Here is a 21,929-nt window from a genome sequence, read left to right on the forward strand (position 1 = left end):
AGGGTAAAGTGTAGTTTAAGGGTAAAGTGTGGTTTAAAGATAAAGTGTAGTTTAAGGGTAAAGTGTAGTTTAAAGATAAAGTGTAGTTTAAGGGTAAAGTGTGGTTTAAGGGTAAAGTGTAGTTTAAGGGTAAAGTGTAGTTTAAGGGTAAAGTGTAGTTTAAGGGTAAAGTGTGGTTTAAAGATAAAGTGTAGTTTAAGGGTAAAGTGTAGTTTAAAGATAAAGTGTAGTTTAAGGGTAAAGTGTGGTTTAAGGGTAAAGTGTAGTTTAAGGGTAAAGTGTAGTTTAAGGGTAAAGTGTGGTTTAAGGGTAAAGTGTAGTTTAAGGGTAAAGTGTGGTTTAAGGATAAAGTGTAGTTTAAGGATAAAGTGTGGTTCAAGGGTAAAGTGTAGTTTAAGGGTAAAGTGTAGTTTAACGGTAAAGTGTGGTTTAAGGGTAAAGTGTGGTTTAAGGGTAAAGTGTGGTTTAAGGGTAAAGTGTAGTTTAAGGGTAAAGTGTAGTTTAAGGGTAAAGTGTAGTTTAAGGGTAAAGTGTGGTTTAAGGGTAAAGTGTGGTGTACGGCGCCGCTCTGTGGCTGCCGCTGCTCACGACAAGCCGGTGTAAGGTTTCCGGTGTTATGGCGACCACCGGTAACATCATCGCTTCACACCGGAGTCTGGCTGGAGAGTAGCAGGCTGTGCGTCCAGGTAAACTGTCTCTCACACAAACTCACACCAGTCTTTAATGGACGAGCACTAACAGTGCACATTTTTGTTCTGTGAAAACATTACACATCGCTTCTTGTGCAGTTCTCCTGCTCCACATCGCTACCGTTAAATTACCGTTAAGGAGTCCTGGCTTTGTCAAGAACTAACGCTACATGTTAGCCAGCACCTGGATATTTCACACATTAGCCTTCAATAATGCATTTCTTATATACTTTACACCGCCAAGAGGAGTTAGTAATGCGTCATTACCTCAGCATCTCCCCAGTCTCAACATTGTCTAACCTACCGGTCCAGTCGCTGAGTTTCTGGTCGGTAACGACGTTAACATCACGTTAAACTAACGGACGGTTAGCTAGCTAAAAGTTTGATGGTCCCAAAGTTCATTTAATTAGCTGGCTGAAGTGAAGTTTGCTTCTTCTTCTTCTTCTTTGCTTCGATTTCGTGAACGACAAAAGACAAGGCGTTTCATTAGATTTCACTGTTTTAATGCAGCACAGTATTTAATACGTCCATAGCAAAGACTGTCAGACTAATTTCACTAACTTTCAACTAACTAACTCCCAGTTAGTAAATTCAGTGAGAATGAGTAATAAGTGACTTTTCATACCCTAACTCTTACCGCCTATTGTTACCAAATCTGCAGAATAGACAGTACAATTTTTTTTTTAATGCAGCAACATCAGTTTCAGTTCCCTCAAACAGCACATTGTGGTTACAGCATTAACAGAGGTCTCACCATCGATCATTGATTTTGGGAGTGAAAAATGTCTTTGGCTTTATTAGGCTTTGTAAGCACATTCATGCTTGAGATTTTAAGAAAATAGCTTGGATTGTGGAAATATGACTGTTGTAAATAATGGTTTGGCCACCTGGAGCCAACCAGGTCTTTACATGTGTCCCTCCAGTCTCACTTATGAGGTCAGTAATACTTCCTGCAACAGGACCTTTCCTTATGAGGAGCTCAGATCCGCCTGGAGCTCTGTTCCCACACACTTGCTTGTGCCCACATGCTTGTGTACTGTGGTGTTAGGCTTTTAACCAAGATTACAGAGTGCAAGTCTGAGACTGTGTCTCTGTCTCTCCCCTTTTCACAGAGGGCTGTGAAGAGAGGCAGCTATTTCACATGTCTGTGTAATTCTGACTATGCTGCTCTTGGTAGCGCTGGGCATAGTTTTTTCTTCCACTGTGGTCACCACTGAGAAGGCTGCGGACACCAACCACAAACCACCAGCACCACTCCTTAACTACAGCAGGATCTCCCTGCCGCCGGAGCACGTACCCTACTTCCTCTACAACAACAAGAGGGTCGCCAAGCAATGTCATCTGGACCCACTCTGCCCTTTTAAAGTAAGATATGCACCCTGTCAACTTTCACCGTTGAAATAATTTTTTCAGTGTAGAATGGCAGCCTGTTAGTTAGTTCCTTTGAGTTTTGCTGTGCTGTGAGGGAAAGCTCCAACAAAGCCCAGTTAATTACTGTCAAGTGTCTTAAGAGTTAGATTGTGATTGTGATTGTGTCACACCAATATGTGTAGCTTCTTGCGTTGTTTGGTCTCTCTTTCTCTCACTCCCTCTTACACACACACACACACACACACACACACACACACACATTTTGACACTTGTTTTTATAACAGGATGCGCAGGATTTGTTTGCCTGTTGGGGTTACGAGAAGAACTGTGATCCAGGGAAGCGCTTTAGCTATCCAGTGTGTACCAAAGCTGACTCTGGATGGTACTGCTCCTCACTTCACATTCTAACACAGTTCATGTTCCCACTCTGTCCTTCTCACTATTATAATGCAGCCGGCCATGATGTGTCAGATGCTCAGTAATCTTAAGTATCACAAATAATAATTCGTAGATATTGAATTTGCTGTACCACTGACTCTATTGTCTTTCCAAAGTAAAAGTGTACTCATTCACAACATGCATCATTGATAAGCCATTTAAGTTTTGGCTTTGCTGATTTGCCTACAGTAAATCTCTGATCTGTTAGGACTCGTTCACTGGAGGCAGCCCAGGAGCTTTTCTGGAAGCAGGCTGATTTTGGCTACGTCAAAGAGCGCCTCTCTGAGCTCAAAACACTCTGCAAGGCCAGCAAGCCAGTAAGTCTGCTCATTTCCTTAGTTCCCACAGGCCTACTGAGTCAACAGGAAGAAACAACAGGTAGAAAGAAACACAGTGTTAAGCAGACAATAGGCCTGATTATCCGTGGACATGATTTGCAGTTCAAAAGCAGTTGCATTGAGAGGGTATAATATAGAGAACACACAAGCTCCGAGAGTTTATTAATATCACTTAATATTTTCCAGGGGGACTCATCATTAAAGTGCAGTAGCCACACTAGATTCTGTAAGGCAACTAACCTTTATCTGGACTTGCGGAAGCCACGCAGAAGTCATGAGAGGTCAGTACAATTTAAAGTGACATATCTTTATAAAAAGCATGACACTGATACTGATGAGAAAATGCCTTGGAAATCATGTGTTTTGATTCTGCAGGTACATGGAGGACTTCATTCAGAAGGGTGAGATTGGTGGTCATTGCAGACTGAACAAGCGAGCGCTTGCTGCCGAGGGAGAGCACAAGAGCCCCTTGCAGTCTTGGTAAGGCAGGACACACACATTCATGCACTCAATTAGCGAGGAATATAGCAGCAACATAGATTTATAGTTACTAAAAGAGGCCAAAGAGGGAGAAAGGCAGAATCCTAATCATTAGACCATCAGTGAGTTGATAAGTTTTTGCAGACAGCTTTTGTGTTGTATATTATAGGCGTTTATTGTATTATTCAGTAAGTAAAGAGATGTTCCCTGCCTGGGAATCAAACACAGGCTGCAGTGGTGAGACCACCGAATCCTAACCAATAATCTCACTAATTCCTTACTTCCCGTTTAATTATGGTCAGGTTTTGTTAAGGCTAGTGACATCTTATTTGAGTCTAGTCTTTTGTTTGAATGAAAAAACACTGACTCTCAGCATGTTTTTGAACCTACCTGCATGTTATAGGATTTTATGCATGGCTTTTATTATTCAGTAACTAAAGAAATGTTCCCTGACCGGGAATCGAACCCGGGCCGCGGCGGTGAGAGCGCCGAATCCTAACCACTAGACCACCAGGGAGCTGATAGCTGCTTGGCTGGGGCAGCAAAAGTGGAACCGTTCTTGGATTAATTTTCATAAGAGAACTTATACACTCACCTGTATTGTGAGGATAGACGGTTTTTTTTGAGGCTAGTCACATTTTGTTTGAGTCCTTTCTTTGAACGAAGACATGCTCACATTCAGCACATTGCATATGAAGGCAATCCCCCTCCATAGTTATGGCACCTCACTGAATGGTATAGGCTTTTATTCATGGTCTGCATTATTCAGTAAGTAAAGATAAAGGATTATAAAAGCAAAGATTTTGTGAATACACTCAAATGAATGAAAGTTAAAACACAAATTTTATTATTTGTTTCCTGACCAGGAATCGATCGCTAGATGCAATGGTGAAAGCACTGAACCCTAACCACCAATCTCACTCAGTGCTAACTTTCATTCTAAGTATGGTCAGGCTACACATTTTGGTAAGACCAGTGACATTTTATTTGCGTTTAGTCTCTTGTCTGTGTGAAGACATGCACACTTTCAGCACATTATGGCATCTAACTGCAGATTATAGGATTTAACTCATGGCTTGTATTATTTGGTACATTATTCAGTTCATGACACAACACAATTGAAAATAAACACACAAATTTGAATAAATGCTCCCTGAAAGAGAATCGAACAGAGGCTGCAGTGATGAGAACAATGAATCCTAACCAAAACCCTCACTAATTAGTTACTTCACACTATATATATGGTGAGGACAGAAGTTTATTTTGTGAGGCTAGTCACATTTTATTGCAGTCCTTTCTTTGAATGAAGACATGCTCACTTTCAGCACATTATATATGGAGGCAATCCACCTCCATAGTTATGGAGGTCATGGTCTGCATTATTCATTATATAAAGAGACATTCCCTGACCGGGAATCGAACCCGGGCCGCGGCGGTGAGAGCGCCGAATCCTAACCACTAGACCACCAGGGAGTTGCTGATGTGTTTTTGCAAACAGTTTTTGCATTCTATGACACACATTTATAGGTCACATGTATTTGGTTTGTGCCCCCACATGAGATTGGTTTGTAAATTGCCCGTTAATAGTCTTGACTGAATGATCTGGGCGTACACCCCTCTGTCTTCCCTGATTTTGTGAATTGAACAGAGAATGGCAAGTGATGAAACACATCTGCAAATAGATATATAAAAAGACATGATTTCAGCATGACTTTAGGGTGCAGCTGTCACAGATACAAACATGTAGAGCGATCCGTAAGAACAAGAGGCTGTCAGCAGGAGTAGTTGAGGAGGAGTAAGAGGAGCAGTGATCTGACTTGAAATATTAGACAGAACTAATGAAGTCACTCTTCACTGATCATATACCAGAAGGGAGTGGAAAACACATAGTTTCTTCTCAAAGCGGTGCCCAAAGGGGAGGGGAGGGCAGGACCAGTCAGGAATGTGGGGGGTGGAGTTTTTGCTTGTCTTTTGTTAAACCATGTGTTGCAGCAGTGGGCCAGTGGCGCAATGGATAACGCGTCTGACTACGGATCAGAAGATTCTAGGTTCGACTCCTGGCTGGCTCGGTTCACATTTTCCATCATTTGTAGAAATAATCATACTGCACTAACCACAATAGTCCTGCACAGAATGAGCAAATCTGACAGGGCACTAATCTGTAAAATGGTGCCCATAATATGCACCTAACATAGCAGTCTGTTATCTTGTGTCTTATTGTCACCATCAGACCTGTTGTCTTAATATTAATTGTTATTCATTATGAATTAGTAATGACATGATATTGATGGTGACAGTAAGTTACTGCATTTGTAATAATTGAACCTCCATACTCTGTAAACTGGATTCAGACCAACATCAGCCTTGTGTGAAAAAGCTGTTGTGTGTCTGGACACAGCCTTACACAGTTGACAGCTGGACCTTTGATAATCTTCTGGATTTGCCTCACCACTCTAAACTGTTCAAATAATCCTGTCTGTGACTTGTGTATAGCATTGAAGCAAAAGGAAAATGCCCACTCGCCAGGCCCAGCGTTGTTTGAAGTCAAATCACTGTTTTGGATTGTAATGCTCATCATTTCCATGGTTTGCCACCTGTACCATATTAAGATTACATTGATGTGATGTGATCACATTGATGTGATGTGCTCTTTTTTTATAGGTATGCTGAGCTGCAGACATACACAGAGCTGGACTTTCATCCCACAGAGGATGGACACTGTGAAGTCATCATTGAAAAACCCACTGTGTTTATGAAACTGGATGCTGGTAAGTAAAAAAGATTTGTGTCTCAATTTAATTGATCTAAACAAGTATCTAAAACCTTAACTGTCATTATGCCATAATAGAATACAATACACTTGCTGTTTTGTACATGTGTTCACATTTAAGTTGTTTGAGGCTAAATACTGACTGAAGATTTTCCTTCTGTCGATTCACGTTTCCAATATATAATAGTAATGATTCTGCCAAAACTGGCCACTGATAATAATGTATTGAAAACTTTGCTCTATTCTTTTAAAAGAATAAGGCCTGGAACAGACTGGTGTCCACATGTGATGATGATGTTCATTTTCTATTTTAATTTGTGACAATGACAAAGAAATAATAACTGTATGTTTTTCTAATAGGGGTCAACATGTACCATCATTTCTGTGACTTTGTCAACCTCTACATCTCCCAGCACATTAACAACTCCTTCAGCACAGATATCAACATTGTCATGTGGGACACGGTGGGTTGTTATTAGCTGAATGTTGCTGTTCAAATTGAGTGGAACATGGCTGCTATTACATACATATGAATGATGTACTTGCTTGCTGCATTTAATGGCACCCTTTCAGACTTTGGCAAAATAAGATAAATGTTTCAGATGCTCATGTCACACCTTCATTTATATGCCAAAATAAAACATAAAGCAGGGTTTTCCAGTGCTTCCAGTAAATTAGTGACGGCCACTTGTAGCTACATAAGAAATAAATTCACATTTATTGAACAAATCCTTAGGCTGGGCTCAGATTTGAGGTGTTTCGGCTAAAATCTGTTTTGGCAGATGGAGCAACACATTTTAGCTTTCTTTTCCTGAAAAACTACTTGTTTGACGTTATTTTCCAGAGTATCATGAAAACACAAGAATCAAATTAATTTGACCACTATAAACTAGCAAGCAAGCCAAACAGTACTTTGTCTGCAGAGTACTACACTCACAGTTTTTGTATAACAAGTCAGTGGTATGGGTGTCTCATGAAGACATCAATGGAAAATACCAGTTGAAAAACACAATGATTTACTGGCAGCCTTATCCGGCCCATTGTTCCCTCTCTGTGCATGGAGGTAAAGAGGAAAAAGGAAAGAGAGAAAAAGAAGAGGGAGGGAGACAAAACTGACAGGGAGAGGGAAATCAGTGACCTTTCATCACAAACTGCACACTGCAACCAAACAGGATCATGCTGTCAGATAACAGTGTGCGAACAGATTTTGTATGAAACCAAAACAACCAACAGAGTTTGAAAACAGCCTCTGGCACTGCTAAAGGCTGTAGTTGATTTAATTTTATGGCTTTGTTTTTCATTGTCGTTGTAACATAATTTAATCAACATTTGTTCCCTTCTTTTTTACATCTTTTCCCAGAGTTTTTATGGTTATGGCGATCTGTTCAGTGAAACATGGAAGGCCTTCTCAGATTATGACATCATCCACCTGAAGACCTATGACTCAAAAAGAGTAGGTATTATGTCACCTCTGGGTGGTCAATGTATGCTCCTTTTTTGTAAAGAAGTTGAACTCATCACTTAAGTAGTGTTGTTAAGAAATACTAACCAGATGAGTGGTTTTAGTGGTAGCACATTAAGGTAATTAAGACCTTCTTTTTCTTGAAAAAAATCCACTGGCACAAAGAAAATATTATGTTTGGTGTGTTCACAAGCTGCAACAGTGGTCTGGTTGAAATATAAATATAACAAACTGTGTAGTTTATATGAATGAACAGAAAGGAAATTATATTTACAATATTCTCTCATGTTTGTATTGTAATGTGACATGCAAACTGTGCCATGCTATATTCTTCCTTCATTGCTCTATTCACACTTGTAGGTGTGTTTCAAAGATGCCTTCTTCTCCCTCCTTCCAAGAATGAGATATGGCCTCTTTTACAACACACCTCTCGTAAGTTACCTCTCACGTATATATATGTGTGTGTGTGTGTTTGTGTGTAAAGCCACTAATAGGGTGTACTTTACATATGTTTTTGCTTTGAACAAATTGCAGTGTCCCACACTTTCAATGCTGCCTTGTTTGTGTCTTTATTTTATCTCACATTTTGTGATAGATTCATAGTGATTGTTTAGTCATAAACATGCAGTTCGGTTCAAATATTTATGTGATGTATTCAAAGGCTCAGCAAGTGCTTATGTTATTTAAATGATAATTCCAAGGAGATTACTATAAAGATGATACCATGTAAATATGTGTTGTCCTGTGGTTGCTGCCTTGAGGTGTGAAATATTGATAGGTCAGCCTGCAGCTGATGCTTTTGATTGCCCCTGCAGCACATGTCATGTTTATATTCATGTGCTCACATTTAGAGCTGCAGTGCAGCAGTATATGTGAGAAATTCTCAGACTTGAGTAATGCATAGGCTCATATGATATTCATTCCTGGAAGATTAAGAAATATGTTTATGATTGTCAGATTCCCCGTCCAATGCGGAAGTGCACAAGTGTTGCCAGATTCAATTTACCTTCAATTCATTTCATTTTCTAAAAATAATAATAGCTAATATTTTTGCATGACTATATACAACCCATAACAAAATAATCATTATAATACAATATTTTGAATTGAATGGATGAAAAATAAATTGCGTATGTGACTAAAATGGACACTGTCATGTGCTGATAACAGATCTCAGACTGCTACAGTGAAGGGATGTTTAGGGCGTTCTCCCAGCATGTCCTCCATCGGCTGAACATCCTGCAAGATGGGCCAAAGGTAGGAAGATCGTCTTTTAGAAACACTAATCAACATCTGTTACTTATACTTACAGATATGAATGTAAGGCCCTTCATTTGAACCAGTCGGTATTAATTCTAAATATCACACAGCATAGCTACAGTTATACTGATAACATACAAGCCATATGAGCTTGACCAGAAGCCTCTGTGCCAGATTCGAGGCCCCAGAAGTAACAAATTAGTGAGATTATGGGTTAAGAATCAGTGCTCACAGTATGGGTTCAATTCCCTTTCACTCATTTAAATTTGTGTGTTTATTTTCAGTTGTCTTATGTGTCATTAAATTCACTAAATGGATATTTTTAAAAACTTTGTATTTTAAAGAAACATAAAAATACAACAAAACATAGTGAAACAAACACTTGGTCGTTTGTCCATCCATTCAGATTCTATACTAATGGAAATACATATCATAAAAGCTCATCAAAGAACAGCCCCACTTGTTTCGGACAAGCCCGTTTGTATACAGCTCCCTGGTGGTCTAGTGGTTAGGATTCGGCGCTCTCACCGCCGCGGCCCGGGCGGACCAGTCTTCCCAGAACGTGTATCCTCACCATACTTACAGTTAGCAATTACTGAGATCAGGATTGGTTAGGATCTTACCAAGAAGCAAGCAGTGAAGAAACATAAAAAATACAACAAAACCTAGTGGAACAAACGGTTGGTCCCTGATGCATCCATACAAATGTTATACTGATCTATACTGATGTCTATACTGATGTCAGTTCATTAATAAAGGATCAGTAATCATCTCATAGGGTTATAAAAAATCTATTTTCCTCAGTATTGCAAGAATATAACAACCTGTAGATTTAGTGATGAAATGTATTGTCAATGTCTCCATACTTGAAACATTTGTCACAATACACATCTATCCAGTCAGTCTTTGTTGGAGGTTCAGTGTGAAACCACTTTTGTGTTAGCATAAAATTAATGCTTATTTCTCTGCAGTTACAGTTCTTTGAAATTTCAGATCTCTGCATTGGTAAATGGTCAGCAGTAAGACAGCTGTATGTGATTTGTTGCTGATTAACCTAAACCTATTCAAGTATATAAGTTCTCTTATCAAAATTAATCCAAGAACAGTTCCACTCTTGGTGCCCCAGCCTAACAACTACCAGCTCCCTGGTGGTCTAGTGGTTAGGATTCGGCGCTCTCACCGCCGCGGCCCGGGTTCGATTCCCAGTCAGGGAATATTTCTTTAGTTACTGAATAATAACAGCCATGAATAAAATCATGTCTTTTTATATATCTATTTGCAGATGTATTTCATCACTTGCCATTCTCTGTTCAATTCACAAAATCAGGGAAGACAGAGGGGTGTACGCCCAGATCATTCAGTCAAGACTATTAACGGGCAATTTACAAACCAATCTCATGTGGGGGCACAAACCAAATACATGTGGCCTATAAATGTGTGTCATAGAATGCAAAAACTGTTTGCAAAAACATGTCAGCAACTCCCTGGTGGTCTAGTGGTTAGGATTCGGCGCTCTCACCGCCGCGGCCCGGGTTCGATTCCCGGTCAGGGAACACCTCTTTACCTACTGAATAATGCAGACCATGAATAAAAGCCTATAACACTGGAGCTACATTACTTCCATATATAATGTGGTGGAACCACAGACTGTATATAAAAATGGATGTCGACGTCGACGCCGGCTCCGGAAAATGAAGCCAACGCGGAAGTGCCTTAAGCCTGCATTCTATTGAATGACCATCAGGGGGTGACACCACTGGTTGCAAAAAGAAGTCTGATTGTATGGAAGTCTATGAGAAAATGGCCCTACTTCTCACTTGGTTTATGACCCCAGCAAACATTTTCATAACATGTTTATGGTCTCAATCGCTAGTTTCAAGTCTTCTTCAATACAACATGATGTTCATTTTTAAAATTATAGTCCCATTTAATTTAAAATAGACAATAAAGTAGAGTATGCATTGGGGCGTGGCTAACATGATTGACACATTTTGGCTTGTCAATCAAGAGCAGTCCCTTTTAACTATTAACTATTAAAAGTACTTTAACACTTCGTTATAAAAAGTTTACCTCGACTTATGGAAAATTACTTCGGATTTAGCAGCGCTGCGTAGCCGAAAGATTGATGCCGTTGTCAGGTCGACAGTTTAGGTGGGCGGGCATAGTGACCTCGGCTCTCAGGTCAGCCCCACCCCTCGCTCCTACTCAGCTCCACCCTCTTCTCCAAATATGGTTTCTTCTGGTTTCAAAAAATGAAGATGGCAGCGGCCAAATTGCAAACTCGAGGCTTCAAAACGGCAGTTCGCAAACCAATGGGTGACGTCACGGTGGGTTGCCACTTGGGTGGAACTGAGCATGTCTTCATTCACACAAAAGATTATACTCAAAATGTCACCAAAACATCTATCCTCACCTCAATATCCTCAATAGCAAGTAATGAATTAGTGAGGTTATTGGTTAGAAATCAGTGCTTTCATCATTGTGGCTGGGGCTCGATTCATGATCAGGAAGCATATAATTAAATTTGTGCATTCACTTCAATCATTTATGTTTTGGTGCATTTACAAACTATGTGCTTTTATAATCATTTATATTTAAAAGAATCATAAAAATACAACAAAACATAGTGGAACAGAGAGTTGGTCACTTATGCATCTGTACAAATGTCACACTGATCTATGCTGACGTCAGGTCATTAAGTAACGGATCTATAATCATCTCATAAGGTCATGAAAAATCAATTTTTCCTCAGTATTGCAAGAATATATCAACCTGTAGATTTAGTGAAAAAGTCATACTTTGAACATTTGTCCTAAAAAGTTATACAAACTTGGAACGACAACAGACTGTTGAAAAAATTAAAACACCAAAACCTGAGCCCTACACCATCAGAGAGTGCAAACAAGTTTTCTGATTTAGTGTCATTTAACACATGTACCAAAATAGAATGAGTGAAGGGAGCCACTGGCACAGAGCGATGACAGAACTTACAGATGACAAACCAAGGCAGTGAGAGTTGTTCTCTGTGATAGATAAGCAATCTCAAGTTCAAATCTCTGCATTGGTAAATGGTCAGCAGTAAGACAGCTGTATGTGATTTGTTGCTGATTAACCTAAACCTATTCAAGTGTATAAGTTCTCTTATCAAAATTAATCCAAGAACAGTTCCACTCTTGCTGCCCCAGCCAAACAACTACCAGCTCCCTGGTGGTCTAGTGGTTAGGATTCGGCGCTCTCACCGCCGCGGCCCGGGTTCGATTCCCGGTCAGGGAATGTCTCTTTATATACTGAATAATGCAGACCATGACCTCCATAACTATGGAGGTGGATTGCCTCCATATATAATGTGCTGAAAGTGAGCATGTCTTCATTCAAAGAAAGGACTGCAATAAAATGTGACTAGCCTCACAAAATAAACTTCTGTCCTCACCATATATATAGTGTGAAGTAACTAATTAGTGAGGGTTTTGGTTAGGATTCATTGTTCTCATCACTGCAGCCTCTGTTCGATTCTCTTTCAGGGAGCATTTATTCAAATTTGTGTGTTTATTTTCAATTGTGTTGTGTCATGAACTGAATAATGTACCAAATAATACAAGCCATGAGTTAAATCCTATAATCTGCAGTTAGATGCCATAATGTGCTGAAAGTGTGCATGTCTTCACACAGACAAGAGACTAAACGCAAATAAAATGTCACTGGTCTTACCAAAATGTGTAGCCTGACCATACTTAGAATGAAAGTTAGCACTGAGTGAGATTGGTGGTTAGGGTTCAGTGCTTTCACCATTGCATCTAGCGATCGATTCCTGGTCAGGAAACAAATAATAAAATTTGTGTTTTAACTTTCATTCATTTATGGTTGAGTGTATTCACAAAATCTTTGCTTTTATAATCCTTTATATTTAAAAGAAACATAAAAATACAACAAAACATAGTGGAAACAATAGTTAGTCACTTATGCATCCATACAAATGTTATACTGATGGAAATACATGTCAGTTCATTAAGTAACAGATCAGTAATCATCTTGTGAGGTCAAACACAAACTCATTTTTTCTCAGTTTTGCAAGAATATAACAACCTTTAGATTTAGTGAAAAAATTATTGTCTTCATACTTTGAACATTTGTCACAATATCTATTCAGTCAGTCTTTGTTGGTGGTTTAGTGTGAAACCACTTTTGTGTCAACACAAAATAACGGCTTACTTCTACTTAATATAAGTCATCAATTCTGCTCAGAGAAAGCACAACAGACAGTAAGGCTTTTTATCACATTGCCCTAAACAGTTACACAAACTGGGAACAACAACGGATTGTTAGATGAAAACACCAAAACCTGAGCCCTACACCATCAGAGAGTGCGAACAAGTTTTCTGATTTGGTGTCGTTTAACACATGTACCAAAATAGAATGAGTGAAGGGAGCCACTGGCACAGAGCGATGACAGAACTTACAGATGACAAACCAAGGCAGTGAGAGTTGTTCTCTGTGATAGATAAGCAATCTCAAGTTCAAATCTCTGCATTGGTAAATGGGCAGCAGTAACACAGTTCTACGTGCTCTGTGGCTAATTAACTTAAACCTATTCAAGTGTATGAGATCTCTCATAAAAGTTAATCCAAGAATGGTTCCACTCTTGCTGCCTCAGCCAAGCAACTATCAGCTGCCTGTTGGTCTAGTGGTTAGGATTTGGCGCTCTCACCGCCGCGGCCAGGGTTCGATTCCCGGTCAGGGAATGTCTCATCTGTTTACTTACTGAATAATAAGTGCTTCAAGCATACAAGATTGTTTATAGAAGTTCACTTAAGACTGGCTCTGGCCTTGCTGCACTAGCAATGCATTCACCACTAGTAGTTAGGATTCACTCCTCTCATTGCTGCAGCCTACATTTGAGTCCCGGTCAGAGAAGACCATGTGTTATTTCTGTATGTGCTTTAGTTTGGACATCTACTAATGCATCCGGTGTGTTTGATCATTTCCACCATTCTTTCTGCTTTCTATCTTTGTTCAGTCTGCTTAAGTTCTATGTAACCCCTGCACTCTTTCTTGCAGCTCTTGCTTTCTGATTCTCAGTGCGTGTACCATTATTTCTCCTTCGTCGAACCAGTGTCGTATGTGTCAGATATAGCAACTGGATATTGTGTAAGAAAGAGAGAGCAACTCTATTTGATCATGACTGAATACTGAATATTCAAATGTCACAAAGTATGTCAGTGTAGACAATGGTATGATCTTAATTTGAATGTATGATGAGGAATAATGTCTTGATGCTTAAATTTCCATTCAGTCCATTCAACATGACTAATCTGTCGCTGTACAAGCTTTAGGTGGGTGCACAGCTCTCTGGTGCTCTAATGGTTAGTGTTAGATGTTTTCATCACCATGTCCTTGGCTCATTTCCTGATAGGGGAAGATTTTTATGTATTGGTTTTTGGCATTCTGGTTTCTTATCAGCAAATGTTATATTATTTCACCTCAACAAACCTAAATTTAATACATATATATACTAATTTTTGAATGCTGTAATTTACCATATGTTTTATTTGTACCAGATGACCAGGGCAGTGACTTCCTCATTTTTACAAATGGACATATTGACAAGTCAGAATCTTCCTTATACATGTTTGATTTGGGCTCGTTTGACCTTAATATTACACATAATCTATTTATACCCTTAAAACTGCTGCTACTCTTTACTTCAGCACAAACTGGAAGCTCAAAACGCTGCAAACTAGAGGCCTGAGAGTTCAAGCTATATTGTTTGAGAGAGGGTTTGCTTTTGTTCACATTTAGGGTATAGAACTGTGCCAATCAACACAAATCTATGCTGAGGTGCCTTGATGTCAGTTCACAGTGAGGGGGACAGGCCCAGGGGAAGCCATTTTAATGCTGTATGATCAGTTAATCTCTTTTCAGTCACCAAGTTTTAGACTGAGGTCCCGTTCACATCAGAAAAGGCTTTTAGATGTTTTGCATCATAGACTAATAAAATGATAACTAGTGATAATATTGTAAATCCCTGGCCTCTATGCTGGGACTGTGTTTTAAGGACTGAGTTCATAATGTTTTTAGGAGAAAATAGGAAACAAGAACTATAGTTTTCTAAGCCTGTATTTTGATGTGGAGCTTGGAAACTTGTTTGTTTTACCGATCAGACTTTCCTTGCCATTTTATGCAAAGATGATGTTGTTACAGTAAATTTCACACTGAATAACAGACTAAACAACCACCCTCGATGGAGAGTCGCTACACTTACTACAGCTTACTACAACCACACTTCACTGTAGGTGGTCTCCTCACTACGTTAAACTCAGGGAAAGAGCCTACAGCTTTCTGAAAGAGTACATGCATAAGGCCTGTACATGCACGCATACTAAGAGTCTCACAGCAATGCATTCACCTCCTGACTGATCTCCTCCATCTATATCTCTCCAACAGTCCTCACAGGAGTTTTATGATCCCAGGTTTGAAGTACTTCACTGTATCTTTATGACCAGCAAAGCCCAATAACTTCCTCCGTCCCATGGAGCAGCTCATTGTGTATTCATGGCCTTCACTGGAAATATGCTAAGAGGCTTTTAAGCGAGACATGGGGCTGTTGGTGATAGTAGACCAGCTACTGAATGAGAGGTCTTCTCGGCCCTGACCCTCTCCCCAGCTCCTCCTTTCATCCCTAGATTAATGGCACAGCCAGATACTCACACTGCTGCTCTCGTCTATTGTGTTCTATTCATCCGCCTTCACTGCCCCTCTCTTCCTATCTCCCCCTCACCATAATTTGCTCTGGTCTGATCTTGCTCAGAATATCATCTTTTTCAATACTTTATGAAATAGTTTTTAAGTAGAAGAGGAGAAATTAGATCTGTTCTGAATACGTATATGCCCATTGCTTGTAGTAAGGTGTTGTAGTTGAGGTTGATTTGTTGTGTACAGGAGATTTCACAGGTTGTAAGTCTCTGTAATTATCATTACTTGGATTGAATGATAGTCACGTTATGCTCCTTATTAGGTACTCCCATATGTTACAAATGTCGACACCTCAAAAAAGTCTAAGCACTCTTTCAGGACACAAGGTGGCAGTAGATGAATACAGAAAAAGAAAACCTTTCTGTTCTGTCTGTATAAACTGAGAAGACCATATCAGAAAATAAACCTTTTTAATTCCACTTAAACAATGACTTTTTAATATTATTTCAGCATTTTTTTTTTATCAGTTTCTCTCTGCTGTATTGAAGAAGAAGCCTTTAAATTACTCTGAATGAATATCATGTTTTCCCAGATGCCTGTCTTTTCTGTCCTTGGCTGATTGATTATTGGGTGCATTGCTGTTTTCAGGAGGGGCGTGTTCGTGTCACCCTGCTGGCACGCAGCACAGAATACAGAAGGATATTAAACCAAGTGGAGGTGAGTCCAGCCCCACCTTCCCTCCCTCCCTCTTTCCATCACTTCCTTCCTTGCACTTGTTCTCCTTCTCCACCCTGTTCTAACACCTGTCCATTTCCTTTCTTCTGTCTTTCTCTTTCCCTCTTTTTGTCTCTTTCTCTTTGTTCGCTTTATACAACTCTCGCATTCCCTCAACCCCTCCTTTCTAACATTGATTTACTGTCCGCCTCTGTTAAGTGCCTATTTAAAATCTTATTTGCTATAAACAGTAGGAGTAAAAAAGGCTTGTGATTTATATGGTCACTGCCCATATTTGTCTACTCTCTCATTGATCAGACAACACGTCCCTCTGTTGTTGTTACAGCTGGTAAATGCCCTCAAGACTGTGCCTTTACTGGAGGTCAATGTGGTGGACTACAAATACAAGTGAGTTATAGAGAGCTCGCCACATTACTACAGGAGCTATTCAGTGCAGCTTACCACGGGCGATGTAACAGTGCCGTATAATAATATAAAGAAAGTGTTTAGCTCTTTTAAATTGTGTATTATGACAGTGTTCACACAATGAAGATGATTGATGTGTGACTCTCCGCCTGTCTTTCAGGGATGTTCCCTTCCTGGAGCAGTTGAGGATCACCCATAACTCTGACATCTTTATAGGGATGCACGGGGCAGGTCTCACACACCTCCTTTTCCTCCCTGACTGGGCTGTCATCTTTGAGCTGTGAGTGACACTTTTTTGTCTGCCTGTGTGTATGTGTGTATGTGTGTGTGTGTGTGTGTGTGTGTGTGTGTGTGTGTGTGTGTGTGTGTGTGTTTGAGAAAGACAAAAAAGACAGAGAGGTGAGCGGGGAGAGCAATGGGTTTGAGTACCCCTCAGCCACTTGGTGTATGACTGTGAAATACTGCCTAATTAACCAGGCATTCATCACACCTGGCTACCCTGGGTAGCAACTGATAGGAATGTGTGTGTGTGTGTGTGTGTGTGTGTGCGTATTTGGGAGGGTATTGTGTGCATTTTGGTGAGTGACAGTGAGAACCAGAGTGGGCATACAGCGAGAGAGAGAGATGGAGCAAGAAAGAGTGAAAGTGAGGCAGACAGAGGAGAGCAAGAGATAAAGTGTCTGCATCTGTCCCTCGCAGATATAATTGTCAGGATGAGAGCTGCTATCGAGATTTGGCTCGGCTGCGGGGCATTCGATACGTGACTTGGCAGAAAATGGACAAAGTGCTCCCACAGGACAAGGTAGGGGAAACTCCCGTACTAACCATCAGCTCCCCAGCACCTCAGCATGCGCTTCCTCAATTCATCTCACCCATCTCTCTCACACACACAAACACACACACACACACACACACACACTCAATGCCCTCCCATGCACAAATTAGGTGCAATTATAGACACAGCAGAGCAAATGTACAGACTTCAGACTTTTCACTCATGTTGTCGGTCACCTGAGAGGACAGCCTGACAATACACACACACATTTCTATGCTGTCTTGTTGTGTTGTTTCCCTGTGCTCTTATATGTCCATTCACTGTATACACTCTCCTCCAACACTTCAGGGTCACCATCCCACCCTCGGGGACCATCCGAAGTTTACCAACTACTCTTTTGATGTGGGGGAGTTCATGCGGCTTGTGCTGGAGGCAGCCGATTACGTCACACACCATCAAAAATGGCAACGCCGAGTCCTTCATGATGAACTCTAGAGTCTCTGTGAGCAGAGGGAGGGATACACACATCTGGCTGCTGAAGCTCTTAACACGACCCTGCCTTTTGTTATGATCAATAGACAGTGGCAGTGTACCTTTGGTGAATTTTTTTTTTTTTTTTTTTAAAGTTACCTCATTCACCAGTGGTCTGACAGAGTAATTGTCACCTCCTGTCCGCTGCTATGATAAGTCTGATGGACAACTCGGGTTTGAATAGCTTCCATCAGCTCTATTAGTGTCAAATCAGTTAAAGGACGATGCTTGTGCAGTCAAAGCATCTGGAGAACGATAAGATGTGTCCTATGTTTCTTCATTACCTCCGCTGCGTCTACTTCATTCCACGCCGACAAAGTTAGCTAATGAGCAGCTGTTACAGCGTCCCTTCACATGCGACATCGTGTCACATTTGATCAGTGTCAACTTGATGCGAGCTTCTTCAGAGCTGTTGACAATCACACCAGAGTTTCTCAGCACATCCAGCATCCACCACTCCAATATGGCGTGCAGTATTTACGTGCCAGATTTGCGCACCTACTGTAGTTGCAAACTTAGACTTTCTTTTGCAGTTTGTTTGACATATGAAATCATGTGGTTTTAAGTCATCAACAGTAAAAACACTAAAAATAAGAGACAGAAGGTAAGTGAGACACTCCTGCTGCCAAGAGGCTTTTTTTTCTCTTGTATCAGTATATATGTTAAGTGAATGTGAAAGGACATTAATATTTTAAAACACTTTAATATCAAGTATTGTGAAACATATTTGTTTAAAAGTTTCAACACTCCATTATTTCTTAAAATATAATGGCATTTTTTGTCAGCTGAATAGGAAAACTATCAAAGAGGCTTTTGAAATTTGTCTTTTCCGGCATCTTTATTTAAATTTTACACAGTTTTCTTTTATATTTGTAAATTCTTATTTAAACGTGTTTGTTGGTTGGAATATCCTTCTCAGTGTCTCTTTTACTGGAAATTTCCTTTGCATGTTATCAAAGGAAATGTATGATCAGTATGGTCAAATGATGAGGGTGCTGCTGCCTGTTGTTACCTTTCCTGAAGCCTTTTGTATGCTTAGTTTTATATTTTACAGTAAATTAGTCTGAAAGAGAATGAGCACAATTTGCTTGCAATCTAATGCAATGCACAAGAGTATTTTGAGAGATCGGAGGATCATTTGCATGTTTCTTGGCCTCTCCATGAGCTTGATGTTTTATTAATCAATGAAACCATGTAGAACTGAGTCAGACATTTTTGGTCAAGGCTTTGCTAGTGTTGTAGGCAAGTTCATATTCTAAAGCTGTGGTAATATTTTGAAATAAATAATTCTGAAAAAATGCTGAAGCATGTCTTCCTGTCTGAGTCGGCCACATTTAGCATCAGAGATTTAATTCATCTTAATTTAATCAATCATCCTTTGAAGTCTGACCTTGGAGGGTAAAAACTGAAGCCTCTGTCTTGCCAGTTCTTGCTGATGCCAGACAGCTCTTTGCTGCGGGTTTCATTATTTTAGTGAGTTCAGGTCTAAGGAGGAAAAGGGCTCTTCGCAAAAGGGCACTGGTTCAGTTTTTACTGTCACCATAATAAATCTGCATGGCCTCAAAAACTACAGGAGTTACCAGTGACGCATCATGGCCACATGGGGGCAGTACAACACCGCACATGAGGCCACAAATTCACCCCGCGCCGTGTGATCGTCCCTGACAGACTTGTTCCAACAGTGTATAGAGTGAGAATAATTTATGCTCAGATATATCCACTAGGTCACAAGAAGACAATGTTTGTTAGACTGTGTTTGCTCCAATATCACAAGTTTGCTGTCAGCAGTCGCGCTCCTCCCCGCTCTTTGCGGATGTTGTGTCTGAACTTTCGGAGTATTGACGGACACCGGGCCTGTCTGGCATGGACACTATTTATGGCCCTGCTCGGGTTACTGCCAGTGACCTCGTAAAGAAATGAAGAATCTCTATGCAGGGGGGGATCAAAAGCAGAGGAACCAAGATGTCTGTTCTCATTAACCTTCATTGCGGTTCCAAATCGATGACCAAGTCCTGTTCTGTAGCGCAGAGCCTGGCTGCTGGATGTATCCAATATGGAGCATCTGAGTGGAAGATGAGACGTCAGAAAAGGAGGAACACACCCCACCACCAAACCCACCCTTCGACGCAAAGTGTGAAGCGTGAAGAAAACACAGTTAACAAAGTCAAACTTTGTGCTGTGTGTGTGTGTGTGTGTGTGTGTGTGTGTGTGTGTGTGTGTGTGGTGTGGTCGTTGTTGGCACAGTATAACCTTATATGCTTCAGTGGCCGTGTTGGCGCAGCGTGTGTGTGCGCCCGCGTAATTAGAGGTGTTGCAGACACACTTTCTCTCAGCAATCATTAACAAACAGGCACCACCCTCACTGCCTCGGGCCTCGGGCTGGGGTCCTCTGGAAATGACCCACTCACAGCTCTTCAACAGCCCCGCTCAGGTGGCCTCCTTTCGTCCCGTGTGTTTTCTTTTGGAGATGTTGAGTGACTGATCTCTGTCGCCTGCAATACAGGTCGTAAGCGCAGAAGAAATGGGCAGGAGATCTGATGGCAGGCGAAGGCTGAGGAGTAATCACCGAGGCGGAGGGGTGTGAGTAAAGCCGCCATTCACACTTCACAATTAGGAAGAAGTTCATACGCATACACGCTTTGTTTGACATCCCCCACCCACAAAGAAAATTGTGTCTGTCTGAGGGATTCATGCAGGACTATCGGTTTATGAGGAAGAAATATTCCTAAAGTTATGAGCAGATATTGTGTCCCCTGGGCGATGGTTGCTGGGGAACTAATCCCACTGGAGATCCTCTGACCCCCCCCCCCGTCTCTGATACATGACACTTGTAGACGCCTCTGCCAATGCTCTTACCCTTTTTTTTTAACAGTAGCGCAGTATGTTTGTACGATTGTGCAACCTTTAACATGTGAGCCCTGCTTAAACACGGGGAAGTGGAACTGATACATACTGTGAAACATGTTAAGAAAGCGGTGGGCCCTGTAACAGCAACTGGAAACGTAATGGGAAGTTGAGGGGGGGGAGTAAATTAAATTTCACACCGTTCAACCTCACACTCTAAAGTCCAGCAAAGTGTTTAGGCCACATGGTGCGGTTTCCCTTGATACTATCTGACCCCTCTGAGGAGGGAGAGATGAGATAAGTGCAGCGGGCGGTTGCATCCATTAGCTGCCTCACTTTAAGATAAAAGGCCGCAGGTTCGGTTCGTGCAGACAGGATATGTTATGCTTTTTCAAGAGTCCCCCCTCCCCCACTTACACTTTACACAGTTAAACTACTTTTGTCTATTTTGTCTGCAAACCGGATTAACTACTTGACAGCAAAGCAAGCGCGCAGAGACGGAGACTCTGACAGGACGGTCTGGAGCTGTCCAGCGTGCTGAATTTATATGCAGCGCGACTGGCTTTGTTCAAGGTGCTGAAACTTCAGTTAAAGGTTTTTTATCTGAATCCTGCAACTAAAGGGCCGCGTATACTTCAGTCCTGGCAAACCTACGCCAGTGTCTAATCTGCTCTCAGTTCAAACCCAGACAGATCGATTTGTAATAGATTCAAGCCTAGATTAATCGGTTGAAAATAGAACAACACTTTCTCGCTGCGCACAGGCAGCAGAAATGGTCATAGGAGGTGGAGAACAGTGCCAGACAAGGATGCCTGAGATTGCTCCATGTTGCTGTCCCGAAACTCATTACAGTTCATGGCACATGGCTCCTTTTTCTTTTCTTTTTTCTTTTTTTTCTTTTTTTGGGGGTTCACTGTATCTTTAAAGAACTGCCAACAAAACCCCCCTCCAGTGACACGGGGCCCACCGTGTGGCCCGGTAATGCTGGAAACAAGGCAACAAGGAAGACATCTACATGTGTCGGATACTCCTCACCTTGGGTCGTTAGCAGACATCGACCTCCTCTAAGTCTTAACGACTGCAAATACAGCGCAAAGCAATCAATCGCCATCAACACACTAGAATAGTCCGGGGATGGAAT

General features: G+C 41.0%; 2 protein-coding genes and 6 non-coding genes across 8 annotated transcripts in view; 6 read left to right on the forward strand and 2 right to left on the reverse strand.

Moving 5' to 3' along the window:
- The first annotated feature begins 542 nt into the window (after positions 1–542).
- eogt (EGF domain-specific O-linked N-acetylglucosamine (GlcNAc) transferase) lies at positions 543–19,249 on the forward strand. The gene is made up of 16 exons (XM_071494625.1): positions 543–686; positions 1,802–2,054; positions 2,345–2,442; positions 2,707–2,815; positions 3,023–3,117; positions 3,212–3,316; positions 5,978–6,084; positions 6,447–6,550; positions 7,447–7,539; positions 7,909–7,980; positions 8,719–8,805; positions 16,147–16,215; positions 16,559–16,620; positions 16,799–16,918; positions 17,338–17,440; positions 17,762–19,249. Exons 2-16 carry the CDS (start codon positions 1,851–1,853, stop codon positions 17,906–17,908), a joined length of 1,575 nt encoding a protein of 524 aa, XP_071350726.1. The 5' UTR covers positions 543–686; positions 1,802–1,850; the 3' UTR covers positions 17,909–19,249.
- On the reverse strand, positions 3,762–3,833 carry trnae-cuc (transfer RNA glutamic acid (anticodon CUC)). Its single transcript has one exon. It is a non-coding gene; the product is annotated as a tRNA-Glu (tRNA).
- trnae-cuc (transfer RNA glutamic acid (anticodon CUC)) lies at positions 4,718–4,789 on the reverse strand. Its single transcript has one exon. It is a non-coding gene; the product is annotated as a tRNA-Glu (tRNA).
- Positions 5,313–5,385, forward strand: trnar-acg (transfer RNA arginine (anticodon ACG)). Its single transcript has one exon. It is a non-coding gene; the product is annotated as a tRNA-Arg (tRNA).
- On the forward strand, positions 9,951–10,022 carry trnae-cuc (transfer RNA glutamic acid (anticodon CUC)). The gene has a single exon. It is a non-coding gene; the product is annotated as a tRNA-Glu (tRNA).
- Positions 10,290–10,361, forward strand: trnae-cuc (transfer RNA glutamic acid (anticodon CUC)). Its single transcript has one exon. It is a non-coding gene; the product is annotated as a tRNA-Glu (tRNA).
- On the forward strand, positions 12,010–12,081 carry trnae-cuc (transfer RNA glutamic acid (anticodon CUC)). Its single transcript has one exon. It is a non-coding gene; the product is annotated as a tRNA-Glu (tRNA).
- A 928-nt stretch (positions 19,250–20,177) lies between the features above and the next one.
- The window catches only part of tafa4b (TAFA chemokine like family member 4b), a 39,674-nt gene continuing 37,922 nt past the window's right edge, over positions 20,178–21,929 (forward strand). Inside the window, exon 1 of the mRNA XM_071494627.1 lies at positions 20,178–20,524. The gene's annotated coding sequence lies outside the window, so the exon portion shown is untranslated. The remainder of the gene's footprint in view (positions 20,525–21,929) is intronic.

This window comes from Trachinotus anak, unplaced genomic scaffold, assembly GCF_046630095.1.
Source record: "Trachinotus anak isolate AG129_WGS33_773 ecotype Australia unplaced genomic scaffold, CSIRO_AGI_Tana_v1 ptg000013l, whole genome shotgun sequence".
Classification (NCBI taxonomy): domain Eukaryota; kingdom Metazoa; phylum Chordata; class Actinopteri; order Carangiformes; family Carangidae; genus Trachinotus; species Trachinotus anak.